Source organism: Rhododendron vialii, chromosome 2a, assembly GCF_030253575.1.
Source record: "Rhododendron vialii isolate Sample 1 chromosome 2a, ASM3025357v1".
Classification (NCBI taxonomy): Eukaryota; Viridiplantae; Streptophyta; class Magnoliopsida; order Ericales; family Ericaceae; genus Rhododendron; species Rhododendron vialii.
The window spans coordinates 11,671,485-11,699,287 of record NC_080558.1 but is presented as its reverse complement, the minus strand read 5'-3'; the positions used below and the strand labels follow the sequence as shown (position 1 = coordinate 11,699,287).

The 27,803-nt window shown below is 38.0% G+C and overlaps 1 protein-coding gene across 1 annotated transcript in view; it reads left to right on the top strand.

Annotated features, from left to right (window-relative positions):
- Nucleotides 1-9,316: 9,316 nt before the first annotated feature.
- The window catches only part of LOC131316425 (putative late blight resistance protein homolog R1B-23), a 113,511-nt gene continuing 95,024 nt past the window's right edge, over nt 9,317-27,803 (top strand). Inside the window, exons 1-2 of the mRNA XM_058345780.1 lie at nt 9,317-9,952; nt 10,849-11,447. Coding sequence (XP_058201763.1) covers nt 9,541-9,952; nt 10,849-11,447 — 1,011 coding nt within the window. The 5' untranslated portion in view covers nt 9,317-9,540. The remainder of the gene's footprint in view (nt 9,953-10,848; nt 11,448-27,803) is intronic.

Here is a 27,803-nt window from a genome sequence, read left to right as displayed (position 1 = left end):
ACCCTTAAATCTTCAGTAAGTTATTTTTCGAAATGAACCCGTTGCCTTCTACTATAATTCTCACTGCTAAATCTTCTCAATCGTCAAGTTCTGACCCACGTTCAATTCTAATAATCTAAAATATCTCCACCGTTTAAGCCCCCCTCTCTCTCCCTGGAGGTTGTTCAGGGGTATAGTCCAAGTTCTATTTCCTATTCGATCATATCATGATATGGTCTAGGTTCAAATCCTCAAGCATTGGTTCGAGCCTATCATCAAATTCTTGTGACATAAGTTCATTCTTAGACAAACTCAAGGCACACAAGTATTAATTTCTTTTTAACAATACAGAGTACTAAGTACTAAGTACATGTCAATCATCACTTATCAAAAAAAAAAAGTACAAGTCAATCATACCTGAATAAGGTTAACACTTGGTACACATCAGTATCCAGTTTTCATGCGAGGGAATTCATTTTCAATGACTGATGGCAAGCAAGCAGTGTGCAGATTTTCTAATAAAAGCTCATTGAGTTATCCTCAGATCAAGGAATCAAAGATAATTTTTCTAATCTTGGGGAGGGTACAATTCTGCCAGTATGGATTAAACAGAAATGACCAATCATATGCAATTTCTACGTCATCTTCATTCAGTATAATAGCATTAAAAATTCACCTGCATTCACACGAAAGAAAGAGTTTATAAATTGTATCGAGGCCATGAACTTGACAGAAATGATCCCAACCATCTTGCAAGACATTATTCAGAACTCGAACAGGCCAAGCTTTCGATCCATGCCTGATTAAAATCCAAATGGTCCTACTTTTTCCTTGGGAATCACGCTCATTTCCAACCGACAATGACTACAAAACACAAGAAATGCTGTAAAGAGCAAGTACTCAAATGAAAAGTGTATCTGAAACAAATCTTTAAATAGAATACATATAAGAACTAAACCATTGAGCCATGTAAATCAAGTTCCCAAATGCGTTTCAGATATCAACAGGAGCCAACACCTAGTCACCAACAACAATTTAAAATGGCAACATTGAAAATAAAACACAACTTTTGTGCTGAAGTTCATAAGAAAATAAAGATGACTAATTATTCAATCATCATCAGATAGATTGCAAGAAATGAACGGAAATTATCATTAATGCAAAGTGTCATTTCTTTTAATTTTGATCAATTCATGAACACAGTGATAAGTAAAAATATTAAACACATACCTTCAGTGCTATACCGCACAAACGAATTTTGGATCATGGTGTCCATCCAATCATGGAGATCATTTTCCAATGTCCGCGTTAGGTTATCACGGAGGCCGAATATATCTGTGTAGCCAAGCTTAAACTTACTATAAAGTCTACAATTGATATTGCCATCGTCTTTGTGTTCCAGCACTCCAGCAACTATCCTGTGGCCTTCAGCATTGAGTAGATAATAATAACCTCCATTTGCACGTATGTGAGGTGGATGTCCTTTGTAAAACCATGAGACAAATGGAACATGAATCACCACAATGTTGCGGCTGGGAAAACAAAACAGCAATAGAAAAATTAAAAACAATCTAACTTCGCAGATTATGTTCACTCATTTCAATTATATTCACTCTAAAAATTTTATAAAAAAAACTGCGTGCTGCGTGGCCCAGATTCATGCCCGCATTTAAGGAAAGCTGGGCAGGGCTTGAAGCCCTCGTAGTAAAGTTCATAGAAGCCAAGGCAGGCCTTGAGATTACGAGGTTCGTTCAGGCTTGGGCCAATGCCATCCAGTCCCCGTTTTGACCAGCTTTATCAGGTCCAAATCAGTTAAAGGCCTAAAATTGTTTCTTTAGGCCTAGATCCAGGACGGCCAGTCTGGCCAAAGGCCTGGCTTCGCTTCGCAGGCCGCGAGTGAATGATGGGGCTTGGGCCTTGCGTTGGTTGGGCTTAGCGAAAAGGTTTATTGTAGGCCCTATGCATTCTCATAGCCCAATGTTTTGGGGCTCCAGGCCCAGAACCCCTTTTGTCTAGATCTTTAGGGAAGCCTCTAGAAAAAGTGAAAGCTTAAGGCTCAAGAAGTCCCACGGCTCAAGTTCCAAAGTCGGCCATGGCCGACTGGAAGGGAGAAACGTGTAGAAGCTGCTCAAAGCAAGAGAAGCTGCTCACAAGCAGCTGGTCTTGGACCCTTTTTGGCCTTTGTTGCATGGAAAAAGATGGACCAAGTCCCAAAAATTCCTTTTGTGTTGAAGCTCCTCTCTTAAGGGACCAATCCGAAGCCTTCAAGGGCCCCAAAAAACAGGAAAAGTAGCTGAAAACACAGCTGGTTTGCAGAAAAAGTTTCGGCTTTTAGTCTTGGAAGCCCCCAAAGATCTTCCTTTTGGCAAAGTTAGGCCTGAAAAGGCTCATCTCAGGCCTCAAGCAGGACCGATAGCCGGAGTCTTGGAGTAAGAAGCAAGGGAAGGGCAGGTGGTGCACATACATTAGAGGTTTTGGAAGCTGCTTAAGCTACTCAAGGCCAAGGGTGGCTGCCTATAAATACCTCAAGAAAAGGCCTTAGCAGGTCCATGACCTCAAGAGCCCATGGCTAATGCAACTGCATTTTCATTCCTTTTATTTTCAAACACTGCTTGTACTCATTCCAAAGTAGTTTAAGCTTTTATCGTATTCCTTGTACCCAACTTCGTTAAACCGTTAATGGAGTTTGTTTGATCCAAATACAGCTTTGTTTTATCTTTCTTTCCATTTTATAACAAGGGTTAGGAAATTTTAAGTCTTTATCCCGCAAAGGCAAACAACGAACCATCTCAAGGCCTTACCCCTTAGGCCAAGCACAATCACTAAAAAGAAGTTAGATTCGGGCATTCAGGCCTTGATATCGAGTTTGGACTATCGTTTGGTCCTGGCACACCCGCAACACTAGCCAACTTGGTTTTGCACTTTTTGTGGTAAACAAAAATGCACAATGAATCAAAATAAAACCCAAACACACATTATTCACCAAGACAAACAAATGGTAACCATACAAATACACATTTATATTCACCATACCTGTTAGAAAAAATATAACCATAGTGCAGAAGCGGGTGGTTCAGGTTACCTTACGAACTTTAACCGAACCGAACCTTACCTTGGTGTGGATGGATTACGAACTCTCGATCACGTACGAAATCAGCAACAAATTCCTGCGATGGAGTGATACTATGAGGATCGAGTATCACCCTCTATTCCACGGTGCAAAAGTTATGATTGCTCTTTAATGGTAGAGAGAGAGAACTATCGAAGAGAGAGAGATTCCCAGAACTCTATTCTTTTGTATATCTCTTGTGTATCATATTGTATATATCTCTATGAACTTCCTGCAGGAAATAAATAGAGAGAAAGCATCCTAGATGTTTTAGAAGTCTTCTAATCCTAAGAGATTAGACTTACTTCAACTTCTCCTATCTTATCTCCAAGACGAGATAGGACTCTCTAATACATGGGTCACCGGATCATGCCCACATGGGCGACCCAATTTGGTCCTGGGCCGGCCCCAAATTCCAACATCTCCCACTCGTCCATGCACGGGCATGACAAGTTGTATCAATCTCTCTTCCGTCTACCTAATTAAGAAGCAAACTCATACGTGCTAATGAACCGTGCGATCGCTGGAGCACCTGCAAGTGGGAGCTTTACACTAGAAACTCTTTAAGAGCCAGTATAGAGACATCAACCCATAAGAGTGTCTCATGTACCCTGAATCCATTTAGTTACACCGGACCAAGCATCTTTAATCCTTCCAAAAAGCATGCATGACCCCCAACATCATGCACTCTATATTCACACCCGATCCGCGTCCCACTAGAGCGACCTAAGTTGTCGACAGTGAATATATTGCAAGGGTGTACTACTAAATGATCCTCTTTTCGCCCTCATGTCACTTCATTTTAACCTTGCTACTTTCCTAGACATGCTCCATGGTACCCTGACATTTTGTGGTCTTAAGTAGTCAAGTTAGAGTAGCAATACAAAGCCTCTACTACATGACATAGTCAAAAATCAAAGAGCACATTTAATATATATGCAGCCACCTTATCTAAATGACTGCTTAGACTCACACAATGAGGAAACAAGGATCCATTCACTCACCTCTAAAATAAATGATCTCCAAGCACATGTAGTATGAATACATGCTACGGTGGAGTTACTTTTCCAAAAAGCGACGTCATACTCCCAAACACCGTACAGACCTTAGTTTAGACACTACCTAGCGCCCAACCCGAGTTCTCAGATAGCTTGCCATCATGGCGCTATACGAGTCCTCACATCTGGCTAACAAAGACAGGTTAATCTCAAGATAGAGGGAACTATCCAAAATTGGTCTCTTGCTAATAGACCTTATCTTGGTTCCAACCAAGGCTACATATAGTGGGTATATCTGATTCTTCTTATCAGACTATATCACAGGTCCAACCTGTATATCTTACTACCCATTCGTCTCATCTTCGCTCGCTATCTCAAGCGCCGAAGGCGATTGCTCGTGTGAGTGAGCCAATCTAACCTGCTGACATCAAATCTTTAAATTCTGTATGTGTTATTCAATAAACAATTGTCCAAATTGCAACAATAATAAACTAATATTACGTGAACAAATGGCATAAATATCCCATAAATTTGAAAGAAGTGATTAATGAAATTAATAAATAAAACACATCTATCATCATCTATGCAGTCTTAAAGCCTTACCATGAGTCTCAAAAGTCCTCTTAGCAATGGACTTAGGCAGAGGGGATACAACTATGCGACTCTTAGCTATGTGTTTTATAATCACTTCCTTTGCGCAATAATATCTTTGACCCAACTAGGCATAGATTCACACTCTGGAAGCAAGGCATATATAATCAGCAGTCCATCAGAGATATCCTAATATCCTCTCGACTGTTTGCCAATGATCACGATCAAGATTGGACCAATAACTACTTATAAGCTGCCAATAGTACTTGAATAGGGCACGTGGGCCATTAGTTTCAATTCTTTAGGAGTTTTAGGTTCCATGTTAAGCCCCTAAGTCTCACCTTTAACAATATAAGTGTCTATGAGTTTGCAGCTTTGTCTCCGGAATCGTTCTAAAAACATTCTTCAAGAAAGAATCTTCCTAGAAGGATCCTTTAAGATCTCAACTCTGAGCACATAGCTTGCTTTGCCCATTCCTTCATCTCATAAGTGAAGGCCATAACTGTGTGGGGACAATCATCTCCTAGTCATTCCAGCCAACTAAAATGTTATCAACATAGAATGACATCTGCTAAAATGTCAACATAGAATGACATCTCATAAGTGAAGGCCATAACTCTGAGCACATAGCTTGCTTTGCCCATTCCTTCATCTTATTGCTTAGTATGGAACCATCTGCTAAAAAAACCTCTAAAAAAATCCCCCCAAGTTCCCGATTGATTTTTGATGATCCGAGCCGCTCAATGTAATCAGAACGTGATTTTAAGGGTACCCATGAGAAATCAGCAAAAAAAATGACAAGGAAGAGCTTCATCCGAACAGTTTTTGATTGAACTTTATTGAACGGTTCAATAAAAACTGCTCAAATAAGTCCTTCCCAGTTATTTTTTTTCCCATTTTCTCGCGAGCACCCTTAAAATCACATGCTGAACACATTAAGCGGCTCGGATCATCAAAATTTGATCGGAAACTATGAGATTAAGATTTGGGGGGTTTTTTTAGAGGTTTTTTTAAGGATCTCCGGAACCGCCCCGATATATATATATATATATATATATATATATATATATATATATATACACAGTTCGGCTCTTATGAGGACCACCTTATTTTAATAAAATGCGGACCTCCCTTTTCCGATCGAATTTTGATGATCCAAGCCGCTCAATGTGTTCAGAACGTGATTTTAAGAGTACCCGTGAGAAATAAGCAAAAAAAAAATTCGAAAAATGCTTCATCCAAGCAGTTTTTGTTTATTTTTTATTGACCGGTTCAAATAAAAACTGCTCAAATCAAGCCCTTTTCGGTCATTTTTTTTTGTCGATTTCTCGCGGCTACCCTTAAAATCACGTTCTGAACACATTGAACGGCTCGGATCATCAAAATTCAATCGAAAAAGGGGAGAAATGGGGTGGTCCGCACTTTGCTTGGATGCGAAGGTCCGCATTAGAAGCTTACTTTATATACATATATATATATATATATATATATATATATATATCGAGTTAGGTTCCGGTGAGGGATCCCTCATTTTATTAAAATGCGGGACTCCCATTTCCAATTGAATTTCGATGATCCGAGCCGCTCAAAGTGATCAGAACGTGATTTTAAGGGTCCCCTATAAGAAATCAGCAAAAAAAAAAGACTGGGAAGGGCTTCATCCGAGCAGTTTTCATTGAACGGTTCAAAAAAAACTGCTCGGATGACGTCCTTCCCCATCATTTTTTTTGTTGATTTCTCGCGGGGACCCTTAAAATTACGTTCTGCACACATTGAACGGTTCGGATTTTCAAAATTTGATCGGAAAATGAAAGTCCCTCATTTTGTTAAAATGAGAGATCCCTTACTTGAAAATTCCTATATATATATATATATATATATATATATATATATATATATTCATTTTAAAATAAGGAGGTCCTTATTTTAATCCCCATTTCTCCCATTTTCCGTTCGAATTTTGATAATTCGAACCGCTTAATGTGTTCAGAACGTGATTTTAAATTTACCCAACTTTTTTATTACATATATATATCGGGGCGGTTCCGGGAACACATAAAAAAATACCTCATAGTTTTCGATCAAATTTTGATGGTCCGAGCTGCTCAATGTGATCAGAACGTGATTTTAAGGGTACTTGCGAGAAATCAGCAAAAAAAATGACCAGGAAGGGCTTGATCCAAACAGTTTCGAACTATTTTTTATTGAATGGTTCAAATAAAAACTGCTCAAATCAAGCTTTTTCCGATCATTTTTTTTGTTAATTTCTCGCGGGCACTCTTAAAATCACATTTTGCACGCATTGAACGGTTCAGATCATAAAAATTTGATCGGGAACTATGAGTTTGAGATTTAGGGTATTTTTTTAGGTGTTTTTTTTGGTGTCCCTTGAACCGTTCCGTATATATATTACGGAACCCAACTTATTATATTAGTTGTAGGGGTGATGAACCGGGCTCACGTGCGCTTCATCAAATGTGGCGTAATGAAGCATTATTCTAAAAGTTGATGTTGTGTTTGGTTTGGTATTTGAAAAGGTTTTTGAAAAATAGTAGGAGTAATAAGTGGAGAGAGATAGAGAAAAAAATGTTTAAAATAAGGAGAATCATCAAAAAGTTTATTCGGACTTTTGATACGGGTAGTTCGGGATACCCTTAAACGAGTAGAGACAAAGGGTACGGTGTTAGATACAAAATTCAGATGGCGTACCAAAGCATTTTTTTAGTCTGATCGAACTTAGTGCAATATTCAGCAATCACAGGAAAGTCATTCTTTCACTTGCAGCCTCCACTGGATCACAACCTCCAAAAAGCTACCTGTTCCCACAATTCAAGACCACCTCCTTAATTGTGCGGGTCAAGCGCCTTTTTGTATGGCGAGCCCATATCATGATACAACTGTTAGATTCGATTGACATTTTTTTAGTACAGAATTGAGCTGTTAACTACCTGCTAGACTTAACCGTCACAATATTTTATCAGTAAGGTCCGTAAGGATATGCAAATAAAATAGGGTTCTCCACATTTTCATAAATGCATTTCAGAAGTTGCTTTATCAATTTCATAGCTACCAGCATCTCATGCGGGTCTACCGCGGTTTCATATGGCAAGCCCATATTATATAAGGGGAATGAGTTCGAATCTTTTTGACCTGCATGTAGGTCCATTTGTATCTGTTGAGATTATTTCTTCTCCTTATGGGTATTGTAACGTTGTCAAAATAATAATAACTTAAATAATAGGAAAAAAAGAGTTACACAAGATAAGCATATGTCCCTAGTGAGGATTGTAGTTGGGTTAAATTTATAATGACTGTGAAATTCTTTAGATCGTTCTCTCCTAAAATGGCCCTAGCAGTTGGGTTAGGCATATAGTGACTGTGGATCAATTGATTCAATTTCATTAATTCTTATACTTCTATTCTCTTACAGCTTGATGGAAAAAAAAGAAGCAAATAAACTAGGGTAAATTTCACTATACCCCCTCGATTCTATTGACATCACACTCACATCCCCTTTAGTGGAAGTGATTGACCCATTTTACAATCTAACGGTCTATATTTACAAGGTGTATAGTGAAAAGATCCATTTCTATGTGGCCAGTGATCAGAGAGAATTGGGGAGCCGAAAGATTGGGCCCATATCTCGATAATTTTGAATTACTGACAAAGTGTTTAAATCATCTAAAGAAAATTATTTTTACACTCCACATTTTCAAGGATGCACTTCCAAGTTATCTTTGTGTATGCTTTAGATAATATACAAAAGAAAAACCGACAACAACACAAAATTTGGAGTGCACTTACAAAAAAGTGAGGCGCACAAGTCATTTTCCTAAACTCAAGTTTGAAGTGACTTGATTTATTTTTTTATTTTGAGCTAAGAATATACAAGATTATGAGTAGAACTTAAAAGAAATTCAGAAATGACAATATACTGCAAAATAAAAAATAAAAAGTTGATGGGTTTTGCCTTTTGTGAAAATTTCAATTTCAGATAGAATTGTTTGCTTTTATATTTCCTTCCTCGTTGCAAATGACTAATTAAAAGAAGAAACTGACACAAAACTAACAATCTAAAGAAAAAAGACAAAATAATTAATATTGTCCAAATGGAGCCTAATTTTGGGTGCTTTCTTCAAAGCCGTGGGGTGTGGTAATCACACAAAACCTGGGTGGGCTTGTGTGGGAGACTATCATTAGGTTAGAATGATGGTGATACGAGAAAAGAGAAGAGGTGGTGAGAGAGTTTTGATTTCGTGAATTTATCAATTTCTTGTCATTTAGTATTAGTAAACTAAGGGTAGTGTTCGTATAGGCAAATGCGTTTCTCTTGATGTTGGGTAGTTCCAAAAAAAAGGTACTTGATCTATTTGGTCAACTGACAGTTTACAAATAATGAACTCAAAATGTTAATGTATGCTCCTTATCGTGATGCCCGGCCCATTGTCGTGTGACCTTTTAATCTTTGTATTCGTCTTCAAAGAATAAGAAAATTGATCCTTTTTTATTGTTCATAAAAACAAATGAACTCCCATACAGTCACAAAGCAAGGAGGAGCAGCATGATTTTATAGAGTAAGAGGGTTGTCAATGTGATTTCAGTAGAATAGAGGGGGTATCATTGAAATTTACGCAATGGTGTGGCGGCATTCGGACTTATATAAACCAAAAATATACATTGGGAACACAACTTATTTTAATAATACCACCGCTACATCATTCTAATGACAATTTTATGTATCATATAGCTGGTGTAGCTGTTATTATAAACCACAATATATTCTAGACCTGTTCCATCAATTTGTTCTTCCTCTATCTCATCTCTAACTTGCTTTACCTGATCAATCTCCTTTTGGAGAGAGAGATGGGTGACTTTGATGTTGATTTTTTCCATGAGAACTTGAAGCAACTTATAATGAGCTCTGGGTTCTCATCATTCACAAGAGAGAAGCTTGAATCTCTTAAGGAGGAGATAGAGTATATGAGAATATTCCTCAAGGTTACAGAGAAGAAACGCAATAAGCATTTAGAAGTGATAAATCTGGTGAGGCAGATCAAAGACGTGGTATTCGAGGCAGAGAATATCATAGAACGGTTTGTAGTTCAAGCTTTAAAGGCAAATCAAAATTGGAATCATCTTTCCCTTGACCTTGAAAGTGTCAAAAAGAAGATCAAGACTCTTATGGCTAAGGTAAAGCAGATTTATGACGAGAATATGTATGACATTAATGGAGTAGCAGTCGAAGAACTTGAGCACTCTTTTTCCAAAATTGAAGGTATTGGTACATTTTTTTCAGCATTTTAATCTTCAGAAACCACCCAGTGTTCTATGTTTTCAGTTTCAGCTATGTTGGTCGGGCTCTTATGGGGATAATATCATGTCAAAAATATGATATAAGCAAAGCAAATTTCTTTAGTGACAAGCTCTGAAAAATGGGATATGAGAAATTGTTCTATTCCAAAACACATATTTAAATTTTTACTAACCTTACTATGGCCCTATTGGAGAACATGTATGTGATTGGAATTTATGCTAAAATCGTATATAATTCTAAGTAATATTCATTACTGTGGCTTAGGAAGGATAACACCCCCTTCTGCATGGGGTAGATGTTCTTTCACCAAGATGTATACGACCTTCAAGTTCTCTTATGTGCATCGAATTAAAATCACAATTTAACCGTGTAGCTTTCTGACACTCTAAACTGTACGAAATCCAGCAGCAAATATGATCTATATACGGAAAATATAATAGAATCTGAGCCATACATAAACCAGTGATGAAGAGGATATAATAATAGAGCAAAGGAGACGTCGTGTTTGAAGGAAGAATAAGAGGAGTAAATACTGTGATAACGAAGTCAGTGAATTGGAATTAATGCGCCTTTTGAGAAAAACTAGCTTATTCAATAACGTTCTAAGAAAAAGGTTGTTATGTGTTACAAACCAATCCTATTATTTTGCAACTGTTATAGGAGTGTACTTGGTTTGATATATGTTGGAGTAAAAATAGGAGACTAAGTAAACTAGGTTTTCAACTAGAGTCCCGCGTCAAGTTAAGTGATTAAATCACATAAAATATATGTGTAAAATGCTTGATCAAAACAATAGGCTCCTCACATGACTTTTGGTTCCGTCCTTGATGATAACCGTTCTTTTTATTTCCCAACAGGAGGTTCAAGCTCATCAAGAGGGAGAAACACATCCCAAGGGAGATACACATCCAAAGTGGCTGAAGAGAAGGTGGTGGTTGGTTTCAAGGAGGAGGTGATGACATTAATGGGAAAGCTTCTCGACAGTGGAGAGGGTGGACGGCTGGAGATAATATCAATCGTCGGTGCAGCTGGAGGTGGCAAAACCACTTTGGCCAAAGAAGTGTATGATCATCGTTTGACATCACATAGCTTTGAAATTCGTGCATGGGTCGATGTTTCTCAAGATTATGATAAGACTATGAAGGGGAATTTGTTGATTCGTATTTTGGAATTAGTTTCCCCAAGCAAAATTGGAGATTACGAGAAGAGTAGTGAGGATAAATTGGGAGAAGTCATGCACAAATGCTTGAAGGGTAAGAAATATCTCATTGTCCTGGATGACATATGGGGCATTGAAGCCTGGAATGATATCCAAAGATCACTTCCTAAGGAATGCAATGGCAGTAAAGTGTTGTTCACTAGTCGACTACCTGTTGAACCCAATAGCATCCGTTGCGTCCCTCATTATTTGGCTCCCTTACCAGAAAGTCGCAGTTGGGAGTTGTTAGAAAAAAAGGTAAGAGTTTCAAAAGGAAAAAGAAAAGAAAATTAGTATACGTAGTATACCTAAACATACTGATTTGAACATATGCTTCCCTGTACTTTTGTCATATGTTTCCTATTTCTAATTTCCTTTTTAAGAGTTTCTATTTTAAATATTATTATTTCTTGTCACATCATTTTCCTATTACTTGGATCAAGTTTTATGTAATTACAATTGTAGACATCTAATATTGCACATATTTATTGAACAGGTATTCGGGAAGGAATCTTGCCCACCGAAGTTGGTTGGCATCGGTGAGCGGATAGCAAAAAAATGTGGAGGACTACCACTCGGAATTGTTGCAATAGCTGGCATTCTGAAAGTTGAAGACAAGACACTCGACGTGTGGGAGAAAGTTTCCAAACGTTTAAGTTCGATCATTGCCAACAACCTGGACGGCTGCATGAAGATACTAGAACTTAGTTATAATCACCTGCCTCTTCATTTGAAAGCATGTTTTGTTTATGTTGGAGGATTCCCCGAAGATTCTGAAATCGTTGTACGCGAGTTGGTATGGTTATGGATCGCAGAGGGATTTATTCAGCAAATTGAAGGGGATGAATGCTTGGAGGACGTAGCAAAATATTACTTAAGAAATCTTATTGATAGAAATCTCGTAATGGTAGCTAGGAAAAGGTCCTGTGGAGGAATTAAAGCATGCCGTATCCATGATCTATTGCGTGAATTATGCTTGAAAAAAGCCGAGGAGGATACTTTCCTTTTGCAAATTTACAAGGATACTTTTTTACGTCATGATGCAACTTACCATCGTCGCCTCTTCATTGGCAGCCGGTTCTTTCGTAAGTACTTTTCCTTCATGCCTCGTACTCAAAACCTTCGTTCTCTTCTGTGCCTCGTCTCGCGAAACTCCACTTTTAAATGCCCTGAAACAAATTTGGCATTCTTTGTTGAAAACTTTGAACTTCTGAGGGTGTTGTGTTTCATCTCCGATGAATGCGAAGGAGATATAGCACATCTAGTTCATTTGAGATACTTGGCACTTAATTTACCAGTTCACACATCGAACTTTGCATCTCCATTTTCCAACCTCTTCAACCTAGAAACCCTTTACCTCCGAGCTCGGTCGATTGGCTTGAATTTGAAAACCATTATGTTGCCTCGCGATACATTTAAGATGGTTAAGTTGAGGCATCTATATGCTAAAGGAGGGGTATTCAAATATCATCTTAGCAGAGGCCGTTATCCTGACATAGCAGCTGGAATTGATTTTGACCCTTCGTTCAACTTGGATAGCTTACAGACCTTGCATCAAATATGTCCTTGTGAGAAGTGCCGAAATTTCTTGGTAAGGACTCCCAATCTTAGGAAGCTAGGATTTCATGGAGAACTAATATCCAATGCTTTTGTTTTGATGCTCCCCGACCTAGAGTTCTTGAATTGCCTTGAGACACTCAGTTTTAACCAATGCCGCATTCCGAACGAGGCAACTACCCTTCCGCCAGAGCTGAAGTTTCCTCCGACTGTTACACGGCTAACTTTGGGGAATACGTGCTTAAAATGGGAGGAGCTATCAATCCTCCAAACCTTGCCGTTCCTTGAGGTTCTCAAATTGTTAGAGCGGGCCTGTCAAGGACCAATTTGGATCACAGGTGAAGTTGAGGAGGGGTTCTCTCAACTCAAGTACTTGAGGTTGCAGGATCTGGACATCAAAGAATGGAATGCTTCCGAATATCCATTTCCGAGACTTGAGGTCTTAGTGGTTAATCATTGCACACATCTGAAGCAGATCCCAATTGAGTTTGCTAATCTAAACGAACTTTGCAAAATTGAGGTAATTAGGTGCAGTCGCTCTGCGGAGAAATCGGCCAAGGAGATTCTGGAAGTGCAAAGAAATGCAAGAGGAGATGATGATTGCATAAATCTTTTGGCCAAATATAATTATTATTAGTTGGAACCACGACAGAAGTGACTGTCCATGCATTTCTCATAAACCTCGGTTTTAATTTCTACTGTCTATGCTGTTGGATAATGGTAAGCTAAATTTTGTGGGCCTGGTGTGTGTGCAAGGCTACAGGCAGAGAGTGAGGTGAGAGAGTAATGAGAGTGCCAAATGTGTGAAGTGGGGAGTTTGTATAATAGAGTGCTTTGTGTGGCTGTGTGTCATTCACGTCTGTGTCATCAAATTTTAGTCATTTGGATTACAGCAAATTTTTAATTATTGGCAATTGTCCCTATTGTCCCCATTGTCGATCTCTTCTTTATCTCCCCTTCGATCTTCACTTGGAAGTTGGTTAATTTATTTGATAAACCACCATTAGCCTATGCTCTATGACTATTCTCATTACTGTCAATGGTGAGTGCATGTTTCCAGTGGTCGATGAGATACATAGGAAATTCTTTCATGAAATTTGTTGTTTTTCAAAAAAAAAATCTTTCGTGCCCCAATGTGTTGTTTTTACATTTACAGAATACAAACTGTTATTGGAAGCATCGTTTCTAGATCTCAGTTATATGAACTTCGATTTTTTTTTGGGATTTGGTTATGTGGTAGAAGAACCTGATTTCACTACTGAATTTAGATAAAGCTCATATTTTCTGGCTAATTAGTACAGGCGTGACCTCTATAAGTACTCCATTGATAGCCTTTTTTTATGATGATTAATATTTCTATAGTTTCTGAGAATGGCATTTCTGTTTATTGTTGTAGTGCTATATATATACCGATCCCTCAAATGGATTCAAATTCTTTTCCATGTGAATATGTTAATAATATGATAGGTCAAATTAATACATGTTCTCTGTATCGAATCGAATACATATGTCATGACCCAAATCCATAGATTAAGATCCGTGACCGGCCAGTAAGTTCTAACCCACTAAAGGCATACTTAACTTTGAATCTTGGCCGGAGATTGTCAGATATTATAACTTAATATTGATCCCATACAAACCATATCTTGGAGATATCCTTGGTTAAGTTCGTCGATCAGTGCTATCTTCAAGCCGGTGATGCCTCCCTGTTGTAATTACAATATTATGTGGTCGGTCAAAATCATTTACAAAGCCCGCATGCTTGCCCCCATGTTTTTGTTCCGTGAGATGCATGTCCATACATACAAGCATTGGGATTTATGTGGTTTGTTAAACCATTGCAAATCTTGTTTTTTTTTTTTTGTTTCACTCATTTGGGCTCTGCTACTTGAGTATCCTGCTACGTACGTCGAGGTTCATATTTTCTGGTAACTTTGGTAAACTCATACCCAATTCTGGAGCTTGTTAGTTGTTTCTTGTTTTTTTCATTTCATTAGTCGTCCGTGCATTAGAGTGGCGCACAATATCGCCAAATTCGCCCTATTTCCCAATCCTGTTATTTTGCAACTGTTATAGGGAGTACTAGTAGGATAGTGGTTTGATTTGTTTGAGTAAAAATAGCTAGTCCCATGTCAAGTTAAGTGTTAAAATTTATCAGACAAATCGAATAGGAGTAAAATATATATGCAAATACTAAGTCAAAACAACAAGGCCCTAGAGTAATTTTTGGCTTTGTCATTCATCATAACCCTTCTTTTTTCCCGACAGGAGGTTCAAGTTTATCAGGAGGGGGCAACACATGCAAAGTGGCAGAAGAGAAGGTGGTGGTTGGTTTCAAAGAGGAGGTAGAGACATTAATGGGAAAGCTTCACGACTCGACAGTGGAAAGGGCGGACGGCTGGAGATAATATCAATTGTTGGTGCAGTTGGAGGCGGCAAAACCACTTTAGCTATAGAAGTGTACTATCATCCTTTGATGTCACATACCTTTGAAATTCGTGCATGGGTCAATGTTTCTCAAGATCTTGATAAGACTATGAAGAGGAATTTGTTGATTCGTATTTTGGAATAAGCTCCCCCAAAAAACCATGGAGATTATGAGAAGAGTAGTGAGGATATATTGGGAGAAGACACGCACAAATGCTTAAAGGGTAAGAAATATCTCATTGTCATGGATGACATATGGGGCACTCAAGCCTGGAATGATATCCAAAGATCACTCCCTAAGGAATGCAATTGCAGTAAAGTATTGTTCACTAATCGACAACCTGTTGAACCTAATAGCTTCCATTGCATCCCTCATTATTTGGCTCCCTTACCACTTACTAGATAGTTGTAGTTGGGAGTTGTTACAGAAGAAGGTATTTGTTTCAAAAAAAGAAAAGAAAAGAAAATTGGTATACATACTATAACTAAACAGAGTGATTTGAACATATGCTTCCTTCTACTTTTGTCATATGTTTCCTATTTCGAATTTCTTTTTAAGGATTTCTTTAAATGTTTCTTATTTTTGTCATATATATGAATTGTTAAACTCCGATTACTTGGTTCAAGTTTTATGTAATTACATTTATAGACATCTAATACTACACATATATATTGAACAGGTATTCGGGAAGAAATGTTCCCCACCGGAGTTGGTTGGCATCGGTAAGCATATAGCAGAAAAATGTGAAGGACTACTGATAAGCACCCAATAATGCATTGAAGGGGGCGCTAGTTGTCTAGTCTTAGTTATTTTTATTGTTAATTTAGTTATTCTTAATTATGTTTGCACGTAAAGTATTTTAGTTCTGTTTCGTAGAAAAGTCGTGCGATGCAGGAGTTTTAAAGCCAAAGTTTGTCAAGACATCCAAGGTTTAAAGATGATCAAGAACTGAGTCACCAGAATCCAAGAACAAACGAACATTCAAAGACCCGACGGCTCACCAAGGCAAGGCGATGGCCAAGGCAGAGAGCAAAACCAAGTGCTGGCCACAAGGGCCTCGGCATCGATGGAAGGAAAACTCTTCCATCAGTAGCGAGCTCCTTCGACAGCACCTAACTGCATCGGCATCGATGGGAAGAAACGTGCTCAATCGGTACCGAATCAGCTAGCAGCAGCCTCAGCAGCCTTGAAGCCACTTCGGCATCGATGAGAAGTCTCAACCTCAATCGATGCCGAGGCCTTTAGCACAGCAGCATTAAGTCATTCTCCATTGATGCTGAGGGTTTTAGCCGGGCATTTTTGGGAGCATTTTGAGCATATTCCGTGTGCAAACCTTGGAGATATAAATAGGAGTGATGTCACTTGTACAAACAACTTTTGATTGCATAATTTTAGATCTAGCCTAGATTTTGAATTACTTTTTGAATGTTCTTAGTGTTCTTCATTTTCAGCTTTTGAATATTTAATTTTGGGAAAAAAACTGAAATGGTCCCTGTAGTTAAGTGTTTGTGTCAGCTTGGTCCCTGTAGTTGTAATTGGCTCGATTTACACTCTGTACTTCCCATTTTGTTCTAACTTGGTCCAATTACTAACCGTCGTTAGTCCTTTTAACAGCAAAATCAAATGGCCCACTTTTTTGAGGTTAAAATAGTAATTCTCTCATTCCTCTCTTGTCCTAATATTAGGGGTGTGCACAGGTCGGGTGGGTCAAGTTTGACCCTCGAACCTGACCCGACATGTCGGGTAACAAATGTTTAGGCCCACAAAACCGTACCAAAAAGGAGTAAGAACCGTCCCCGAGCTCGATTTTTTACGTTGGGTCGGGTCGGGTTCGACCAAAAATTGAATTTATCCTTATAAATTGGTTAGGTCGGGTAAGAAACACACCAATTCGGACCTCGAACCGAAATCTGATTTTTAACAGAAAATGAACTTGTGCCCATCTGAACCACATGTTCGACCCCGCTTGAGACCCTTCGGGTCGTGTCGGGTCGGGTTCGCGGGTGGACGAATTTTTTGCACAGGCCTACCTAATATACCTCTGAACCAAAACATAGCTCATTCTTCCATTCTCCATTGATAAGGAGGCACCTGAGAAGAAATTTGGTTATAATTTTCTACAAAAAGTTGCCCTTCAATTCAACATTTTCATGATCAGCTATGAGGCAACATAACCACTGGTATTGTCTACTTGTTCAACTTGTGGACAAGTACTGAAATGCCATATTTTTCTGCATAGTACTGAAAATGCATATAGAATCATGTCCAAAAGTCACAACATCATATAGATCCATGTCCAAAAGTCAGAATATTACATAAACTCAGGGGTTGTTCGGCTAAATAAGCCAAATGGCTTTTTTTTTATCCTTATTCAATTTTTTTTTTTGCATTTGTTAGTTTTTTGTCAATCTTTTGGAGATTATTGCTTCATCATGACAAGAAGAATCTAAAAAGTAAAAAATTACCATCGAAATTCAATTTTATTTTGAATAAAAACGAAAAAATTGGTTTATTTTTGTCTTTATTTAAAAAGACTAACGGCGGACTAACGGCAGTTAGCAATTGGACCAAATTGGAACAAAATGGAAAGTACATAGTGTAAATCGAGTCAATTACAACTACAGGGACCAAGTTGACACAAACACTTAACTCATTGACCATTTCAGTTTTATGCTACTTTAGCCTTCATTAAAGTTGTAGACAATCATCCGATTTATCGTTTAATCTAATTTTCTTCAAGTGTTGTTATTTCAAATATGTTAGCTAGATTTTTGCTTGCTCTTATCTTCATAGATATGTGTGAGTAGTTTTCTAAGGTTAGGTCATAGGGTAATTTGTAAAGACCCGTAAATTTATAAAATCTATTGAAATGTTTTATAAGAAATAAAACATTGCAAATTGATTTGAGTTATTGAGAATTGGGGCTAATGTGATAAAATGTTGCATTTGAGGGGTGAGTGTGTGATATGTGCTTAGTGTATATATATAATATATGTATGTGTGTAGGGAATAAAAATTCCCCAATACTCTTCTCTCTCACTCCCCCGTTCCCTCATCCCTCTCTCGGCTCCCTCACCCTCTCTCGTGCTCTCATCCAAAATCACCCTAGAGCCTTCACAAAACAACCTTCAATCCTTCATTACATTGCGTAGTAGAGCTCGTTTATCATTGGTTTGAGCTCGGTGGAGGCATATTCCGTTCGGTTTCAAGATTTGGGGCTAGGGCTTGGAAATTCTTTGAATTCGTTCTTCGATCTTTGAGGTAGGGAGTTCTAACTTTCAATATATGTTTATGACTTATTTCTTGTAGCTCGATTGGTGTCTTTGATCGTTGTTGTTGTTGTTGAAGTTGTTGTTGTCAAGAAACTCATGAAAATCTGCAGAAATTCTGCTCGAACAGCCTTTGTTATCGATACCTTAGCCTTTGTTATCGATACCTTTGTGTTCAAAAATCTAGATAATCACTTGTTATCGATACCATTTGCCATTGTTATCGATACCCTTGCGTCTGGAACCATTTTTGACCAAATGGTATCGATACCTTTGTGTTAGGTATCGATACAAGTTGCTTATCTCCAGCTTTCACTGTCTTGCTCCATTTTTCACCGTTTTGGTTCCCAATCAATTCCAACCTACTCTAATACTTCCCAAAAGATCTTTTACATGATTACTCGCACCTAATGACTTCGTTGGATGTATCCAAGACCCTAATACTCGTTTGATCGTGATTTATGAAAATCGCTTTATAAACCAAAGTTGGATTTGAACAGTACGGACTAGTTGGAAAAAGGATTTCGAAACTTTACGGACACGACAAGAACGTTTCAGGACTCATCGACGGGTGAGTGCCCGGCAGAGGACTTCGGGATTCTTTAACAAGCTTGGCAGGAGCTATATGCTCATGTTTTATACTTCAGGACCTCCCATCAGGTAAAATGCCTGGCAGAGGACTTCAGGGTTCTTTAACAAGCCCGGAAGGAGCTTCGGCTCAAGACACTTGTACGAAACACACTTGGACACATGGTGCTTGAAAGGTTACTCATTGAGTCATGTGGGTAGTACTGAACTGAAAGATTGGATTTTGAATTGCCGTTGTTACCCATTCATCAAGACTTGTTGCCTTGTTCATCATGTGATCACTCCTACGTTTCATTTGCATACATTGTTAGATTAGAGCTTTCTACTGGGCTAGTGTAGCTCATACCTTACATTATCTTTCAGGTAGCATCATGATTGGAGTGCATGGAACTGAATATTCTTTTGAAAGCTAACATTGAAGGGTTATTTAGCCATCTTTGTAAATCTATTTTTGGAAGATGTCTTTGTAACATTATTAGTAAATCTTTTGACTAAGGAATATTGTAAGTTCTTAACTCTCTTTTGATATTCGGTAATTATGACGATTTGGACCTCGGAGCCAAGGATGTAACCTCATGGAAACGTTAACCTATTTTGGGGTATCGTACGGATAAATGTGAGATTTTATTTATGAAAATTCATTTATTATTATGTTTAAAATCGAGGGTGTGACATGATTAGCACTTCATGGCTCGAGTAAAATTGCATTTTTCACCATAAAGTTTGAATCTTTGGTACGAAAATCGATGCGAAGTTCGGGTTTGTTTGTCAAATCGCACGAGGTGTTAACCTCCTTGATCATGTGTAGGTAAGAGCATCGCCTACTTACCACACATGATGCTTGGAGCTCTGTCGCACGAGGCGTTTGCTAAATGAATTCTAGAGCTTGCTTGGTAGACGAACCATTTTATCTTTCGGGTTGAGTTTTTCAAACCGCGTAATTGGGTGAGAAATGTAATTGGACTTGAGTCGTGGGTGTTAAGATCTCCTAGACCGAGCCTGCTTTTTATTAGTTTATTCGCTTTTAATCTAGCCTTTTTATTTCCACCGCTTAAAGTAAAACAAAGTTGGCTGTCTAAAAGCCTAAAACCTTGCTTACATCTACAAATCCATCCAAGCCATAATAAATTTTCCCTTGGGTACGATACCAGTCTTCCGGATTATTATGCTTCAACTGGACGTATTTACCCTACGTTTGGGGTGATCGTTTGATATATATCGACGAACGAAGCAACTACGACTCGCGATTCTCGCAACAGCTGGCATTCTGGTAGATGAAGACAAGACCCTCAAAGTGTGGGAAAAGTTTCCAAACGTTTAAGTCCTATCGTTGCCAAAAAACAGGACGGCTGCAGGGAGATACAAGAACTTAGTTACAATCACCTTCCTCTTCATTTGAAAGCGCATTTTGTTTATATTGGAGGGTTCCCTGAAGATTTTGAAATCCTCTTATGCTAGTTGATATGGTTATGGATCACGGAGGGTTTTATTCAGCAAAGTGAAGGGGATAAAAGGTTAGAGAACATAGCAAAGGATTACTTAAGCAGTCTTATTGGGAGAAATCTCGTAACGGTAGCTAGGAAAAGGTCCTTTGGAGGAATTAAAGCATGTTGTATCCATGATCTTCAACATGAATTATGTTTGAAAAAAGCCAAGTAGGATAACTTCCTTGTGCAAATTTACAGGGATGATACTTTTCCTACTGCAACTAAGCATCGTCACCTCTTCATTTTAAGTGTGTTCCTTCATGAGGCTTCCTTAAAGTCTTGTACTCGAAACGCTCATTCGTTTCTGTCCCTCGGCATGCCAAACTCCACTCATTTATCGTATGGATCAAATCTGTCATCCTTTGAACAAAACCTTAAACATCTCAAGATGTTTTTTTGTATCTCCTCTGAATGCTAAGGAGAAATATTAACAAGTAATCTATTTCATTTACCAAATGACCCATCGATCTTTGAGCAATTTTTTGACTCCTTCAACCTAGAAACCCTTTACCTCTAAGTAGGGGTGGCAAATGGGCGGGTTTGGGTCAAAATGGGTAAGTTACAAGTGGGTTGGGTCTTTAATGGGTCATTGACCCATTTAGACCCATTAATTATGAGTCTAGTTACCCATACCCAACCCAACCCATTTATTTAAAAGCAAACCCGACCCGCCCATTAACCCAATTACATACTATATACTAAAAATACATATGTACACTAAAATAACCGTATTACCCCCGTAATTTAAAGGACTAAAATACCATGTACACTAAATTACGATATTGGTCGCTCTTAATTACCGAATCACAGCGTATCCAAGTGTCTTATTTTTTTATCTTTATTCAAATATTTTTCGCATTTGTTATTTTGTCAATTTCTTTAGGATTATTGCTTTGTCATGACGAGGGGAATCTAAAAAGTGAAAAATTACGATCGAAATTCATATTTTTTTGAATAAAGACGAAAAAATATTTTTTTAATTTTTTACTTTTTAGATTCCTCATATCATGACGAAGCAATAATTCACAAAAAAAATTAACGAAAAACAAATAAATGCGAAAAAAATTGAATAATGCCAAAAAAATAAGCCACGAACAAGCCAACTTTCCATTTATAAGTTGAATTTTCTCTCTCTAAACATATTTCAAGGTGCAGGTACAGAAAAAAATTTGGGACTTGTATAAAATTTGGAAACTTCTTTGATTGTATAAATTTCTTTCGATTACCCAAGAAAAAAACCCAAAAACGGAAAACAATTTATAGAAAATGAGAGAGAGAGAGAGAGAGAATTGGAAAACCAGAAGAGCAAGTAATGATTTGTCCTGTACTATGAGAGAGAGAGAGAGAGAGAGAGAGAGAGAGAGAGAGAGAGAGCGAGAAAAGTCAGTGCAAATTAATAGGAGATCGACTAAATTGAAGGGTTCAAATTAGCTGGGTCATGTTCATGACTTATTGGGTCATTTAAGTTGACCCAATTAAGATCCAACTAAGACCCAATTAATAAATGGGTTAGATTGGTCAGACCCATTCTAACCCAATTAATAAATGGGTTGGGTTTGGTCTATTTTCTAGTGGATGGGTCTGAGTTGATTAATGGGTTTTGGTCCAATTTGCCACCCCTACCTCCAAGTATGAATAACCTTAATTGGGAAACCATTCTATTACCAAGCGATATATTTAAGAGGGTAAAGTTGAGGCATCTATATGCTAAAAGAGGGGTATTCAAATATCATCTTAGCTGCTTTTATCCTGAAGTAGCAGCTGGAATTGGTTTAGACCGTTTGTCCTTGATTTCTTTAAGTAGTGCATCTGCAGAAAAGAAGTGTTTATTGGCTTTTTTGCCTATTGCTTAACTGGAAGTTCTGCATTTGTCATGTAGTATTGAAAATAATAATGCAAGATTGACCGACTTGTAGTTAATGAAAATCCTTGAAGCCAATGAAACATGCAAGAGAAACAAAAAGCCAAAATTTTGCTAATCGGCTTGTGTCTTCGTACGTCGCCATCAATTCCTGTTTGAATTCTGTTCATGACCATTAATTTCCTTGTTGCAGTTTGCTCATGAGATCGAGTTTGGTTCTCTCATTGTTCACCGCTTGTTACTAAATACAGGGATAAGGTCGTTGATTTCCATTGGAACTCGTGTGACGTCGTACCGATGGACTTCTAGCGTGTCTGATAATGGTGAAAGTACTGGTGGTTGTGGTATGCTACAGGTCCCTTTTAATTTGGACCTAAATTATGAATGGCTTTAAACGTCATTTTTAATGGCAATTTGAAGGTGGCTTTTTCACTGATATTTTATCTTATCTACTTTTTTGGGGTGGAGATTAGAATAGCAATTGGCGGATTATGGAATAGATCTACATTCATGACTTTTTATAAAGATGATTCAATACTGTCGTTTTGTTGGACTGAGTAGTGAGTGTATTTGTGCAGATATGGAGAGGGTGAACATCTAGAGATAATATCAATCATCAGTGTAGCTGGAGGTGGAGGTGGCAAAACTACTTTGGCAAGAGAAGTGTATGATCATCCTAGAATGTTACAAACCTTTGATATTCGTGCGTGGGTCAATGTTTCTCAAGAATATGATAAGACTACGAAGAGAGATTAGTTGATTCGTATTTTGGAATCAGCTTCCCCAAAAAAACATGGAGATTACGAGAAGATTACTAAGCATAAATTGGAGAAGACACGCATAAATGCTTGATGGGTAAGAAATATCTCATTGTCATGGATGACATATGGGGCATTGAAGCCTAGAATGATATCGAAATTAAGATCATGCAATGGCAGTAAAGTGATGTTCACTAGTCGACTACTTGTTGAACCTAATAGCATCCACTGCGTCTGGCATTGTTTGGCTCTCTTACCAAAAAGTTACAGTTGGGAGTTGTTACAAAAGAAGGTATTTGTTTCAAAAAAGAAAAAGAAAAGATAATTAGTATATGTAGTATGACTAAACATAGTGATTTGAACATATGCTTCCTTGTACTTTTGTCATATGTTTCCTATTTCTAATTTCTGTTTAAGAATTTCTATTTCAAATATTTCTGATTCTTGTCATATGAACTGTTAAACTCCTATTACTTGATTCATGTTTTATATAATTACAATTATAGACATCTAACATTAAACAAGTATTCGGGAATAAATGTTGCCCACTGGAGTTGGTTGGCATTGGTAAGCATATAGCAGAAAAATGTGAAGGACTACCACTCGCGATTGTCGCAATAGCTGGCATTCTGGCAGTGAAAGACAAGACACTCTACGTGTTACTATCTTCCGCAGAAAAGATAGTTTGAAGTTACTGTCGTTTCTAGGATCTGTTTTCAGGTAATTTCGTGAAAAATCTTGGTGTTACCTTACCCGTTTATTGACTATATGAAATTAAGTTCTTGCAATTTGTCTTGTCAAATAAAATGAACCGAGGAAAAGTAATTTGCCTAATTCACTTGCTCACTGATCACTTGATTAATCACTTGCCTTTTAAGAAAGAAACGCAAACAGGTGTAAGGTAAAAGACGTCGTTTCAGCGGGGTAAGCAGGCTTAGATTTGGATCCTTACCCTTCGGGTGCTCAACTGGCCATGGAATGGTCCTAGCCGAGGTGGGGGTAGTTGTATTTAATTTTTTGCGATGGATTTTGTTCCGGAATTTGGTTTCTTTGTCGCTCTCGGTCCTTGGAAGAAATTGTGGTAACAATCTTTGAGAGGGTGAGATTCCAACGCCATTTCACATCCAATGAAATCTTGAATTACATCCAGAAACCATACGTCCGCCTATTTACCCAAGTCACATTCCGGCCCTCGTTTAGTTGTTTCCATAAACTATATTCTCTGTCAATCCAGGCCGGGAAAGGAACAGGTGGTACACGTAGAGACAGATTGCTTGAAGTTGAAAATTACAGTTTCGGTGCCGCTACCCCTTCGCCTCCAACACCGCTGCTCCTCTGCTGAGGTGCATGGACTATTGATGGAGTGTTTCAACACCGCTGTGGTGAAACTGTGTTGATGCATTGCTGCAATTTGGGTGCATTCTTCCTTCTTCACTCGTGTTTTTCTCCCTCCATACTGCTCTGAGAGTCCGAAGAAAGTAATCCCAGATATCATTGCAAGTTTAGAGACTAAGTTAAGACCCTGCCCTGAGTATCTGAAGAAAGTTTAGACCCTGTTCTGAGTGTCTGAAAACTTGTTGCTTTTACGCAAATATTTTTAAATATATCAAAGAAAAAGTTCAACAATTGACTTTTTGAGCTATTCTTTGAATATTTTCCAAAATATTAGTGTAAAATTCATAATTTTTTACTTTTTGAGCTAACAAATGCGAAAAGAATTAGAATAAAGATAAAACTACTGTTGACTAGTTCAGAACTTATCAATCAGTGGAAACATAGCCTATAAGTCCCTGATTAGTACGTAGGAGCAAATCCCTGTGAATTCTGATATGATTAAGCAAGTATAGGGCCCAGGGGACAGGTGGAAGCCTCTTGAGGCATATGAAGGAATATTCCTTATTCTTATGATAGACTCTAGTGAAACCATATTTACAGCGATGTGGTTCGTGATTGGAAGGGAAGTTCCCGAAACAGTTCCCATCAACAAAATGGGCCCGGAAAATGATGTCTGGGGCAAACCTGGGGGCAGCCATGTTAGAATTGAACAGAGCTGAAGAAGCTCCCTTTCGTGGAGAGCTCTCCTCAGGTATCATTTGCATGCAGGAAGGAAAATTAAAACAAGGGAGCAACTAGACTGAAAATATATACTAATAGGGGCTTAATTCCAATCTACAAGACATACATCAGTCAATTTCTTAGGAAGATGGATATCCTGCCAAAAGTTCGCAAAGAGTACCACAAAGGGAGCTTCTTCATGTTAAGTTTCCAGAAAAAAGGGCAGAGGCAACACACTGCCTTGTGACTTCTCATGTTAAGTTTCCAAAAAACAGGCAAGAGGCATTTCCTTCACGCTCTACCCTGCTCCGGCTTCGTGCATTTTATCCAAATTTGCTAATCTCAAGAAATAAAATAATGTTAAGAACTTGTAGTCTACATTGTAGATGGATCTAAGACAACAGAATAAGAATTATCTAAAATCTTGCAGACATTTACCTTAACTTGTCCGTGAGCCTCGATTTCTCATCCTTCGGCCTCTCACACACCCTCCTTTCTCAGCCAAAAGAATATAATTTAACTCTAAAAGAGTTTATTTTACTATTATCATTGAGCTAACATTGAACTGGACATTTCAACGATATGAGAAGGTCCCAACTATACAATCCACAAACAACATAATAAGCCCTAACATTCACTAATACAACTCTAAATAAAGGGAGAAAATTGAAATTTGTTGCCAGGTCACATTTCAACTTCAATAGTCTTTCGCCACAGAAAACCTAACTGTAAGATTTCAAAATACTTAATTGGAATTACAAAGTAACTAATGGTAAAGCATCCAGGGTTCTATAATTTCTTCTTCGGTCATTGTCACCTCACCTTCCTCGTCCGGGCCCTACTGCTACTTCGGTACCTAGTGTTATATTTTAGCCATTAGTGGGCATTCAAAGTTGTTTCTTTATAGACTTGAACCTCAAAATTAAATTTTACTTTGAAATCCAATAGGTACTAGCAAGGGAGAATTTTTCATAAGTCCACTATAGCAGTTTTATAACCCACTAAATCCACTTCTAAACTTCATAACCCACTAAATCCACTAGCCTACAAAAATACTAATATAACCCTGTAGCCCTAATCACTATATATACCCCACTATAATAGTTTCTTTTTCATTTCCTTCAGGGGGGTGGGGAGAGAGAGAGAGAGAGAGAGGAGGGAGCCGCCGGGACAAGCATCTCGACTCAACCTCCTGTCGCCGCCGCCGTCGCCGCCCACCTCCAGTCGCCGTCACATCCCATCCCAGCCTCCTGTTCCCGTCGCCATCGCCACCCACCTCCTGTTCCCATCCCAACCTCGCCGTCGCCATCACATCTCACCTTCGCATCACCTTCGTGTTCGACAAAAGTATAGGTCGCCAGCGCGACACCAAACAAGATCTGCACAAATCTCCACGAGATCGTCGTCCTTTCCCACCGTCGGCTTCATTCGCATCACTGCTGTTGTTTTCAACACAAACAGGTAAGTCGAGTTTAATTTAGGGTTGAACATATAAGGTTATTTGTTACTATTTGTTCAGATCTGGTTTGGTTAGGGTTTTGGATGAACTTATGGGATCATATAATGTTATATATGAGTTTCTGAAATCATTTTCATTACAGTGGAAGAACATATGATGCTATATGTTTACATCTGAGTCTTTAACATATAAACCTAATTACATATCGACTGCAATATAATTAGGTCGGGTTCTATGGCTGAAATTACACCACAAGTTCTTGAAAATATCGTTTTCGCTGTGGGGGCTCGGCCCCCACACCCCCGGATGTAAACATATAACATTAGGTTATAACATATAACATTAATGGTTATTTGTGTATCTAATGTTATTGTTTGGTTTCTGCTTGAATATATGGTTATATGTGGTCAGTATTCACTGGGTTTTGTGGAAATATGTGTGAATATAAGGTTATATGGTAATACACTGTTGTGTGGTTATATGTGGACTTTTTATTTGTCAATCTGTTTCGATTCTTTATGTCGTCAATTGGTTATTTGGGACAGATTCAGACATATAAGGTTAAATGTCGATACACTGTTGTGTGATTATATGTGGATTGTTTATGTGTCAATCTTTGTAAGTATATATTGTCATATGCCAGTTTTTCTGAACATATAATGTTATATGTTTGAATCCGTCCATGGTTATTAGAAGCAAGTCATTGATGCTGCTGCGCGGACCAATTCAATAGAGTAAACCATATGACGTTATATGTGCATCTGTTTTATGTCACTCCAAAAAAGAGAACATATAACGTTAGCTTCTGGAATCTTTTTTATTTATTATATAATTGAAGAACATATGATGTTATATGTTTATATCTGATTCTTTAAACGTATAATGGAAGAACATATAATGCTATATAATCTCTTTTTTTTTCCATACATGTACTCCATTAATTTTGATTCGTTAATGTATAATATTATTTTTTCATCATAATATTGATAAAATTTGTGTGTTTAAAAAACATTTATGGTTATATGTGAGCGTCTGTCCTATGGAATTTCAAAAAAAGAGAACATATAACCACGAATAATGTTACATGTTTTCACATGTAATGCTATATGTGTATGTTAACTGTCATTCTTTCACCATATAAACTCATATGTG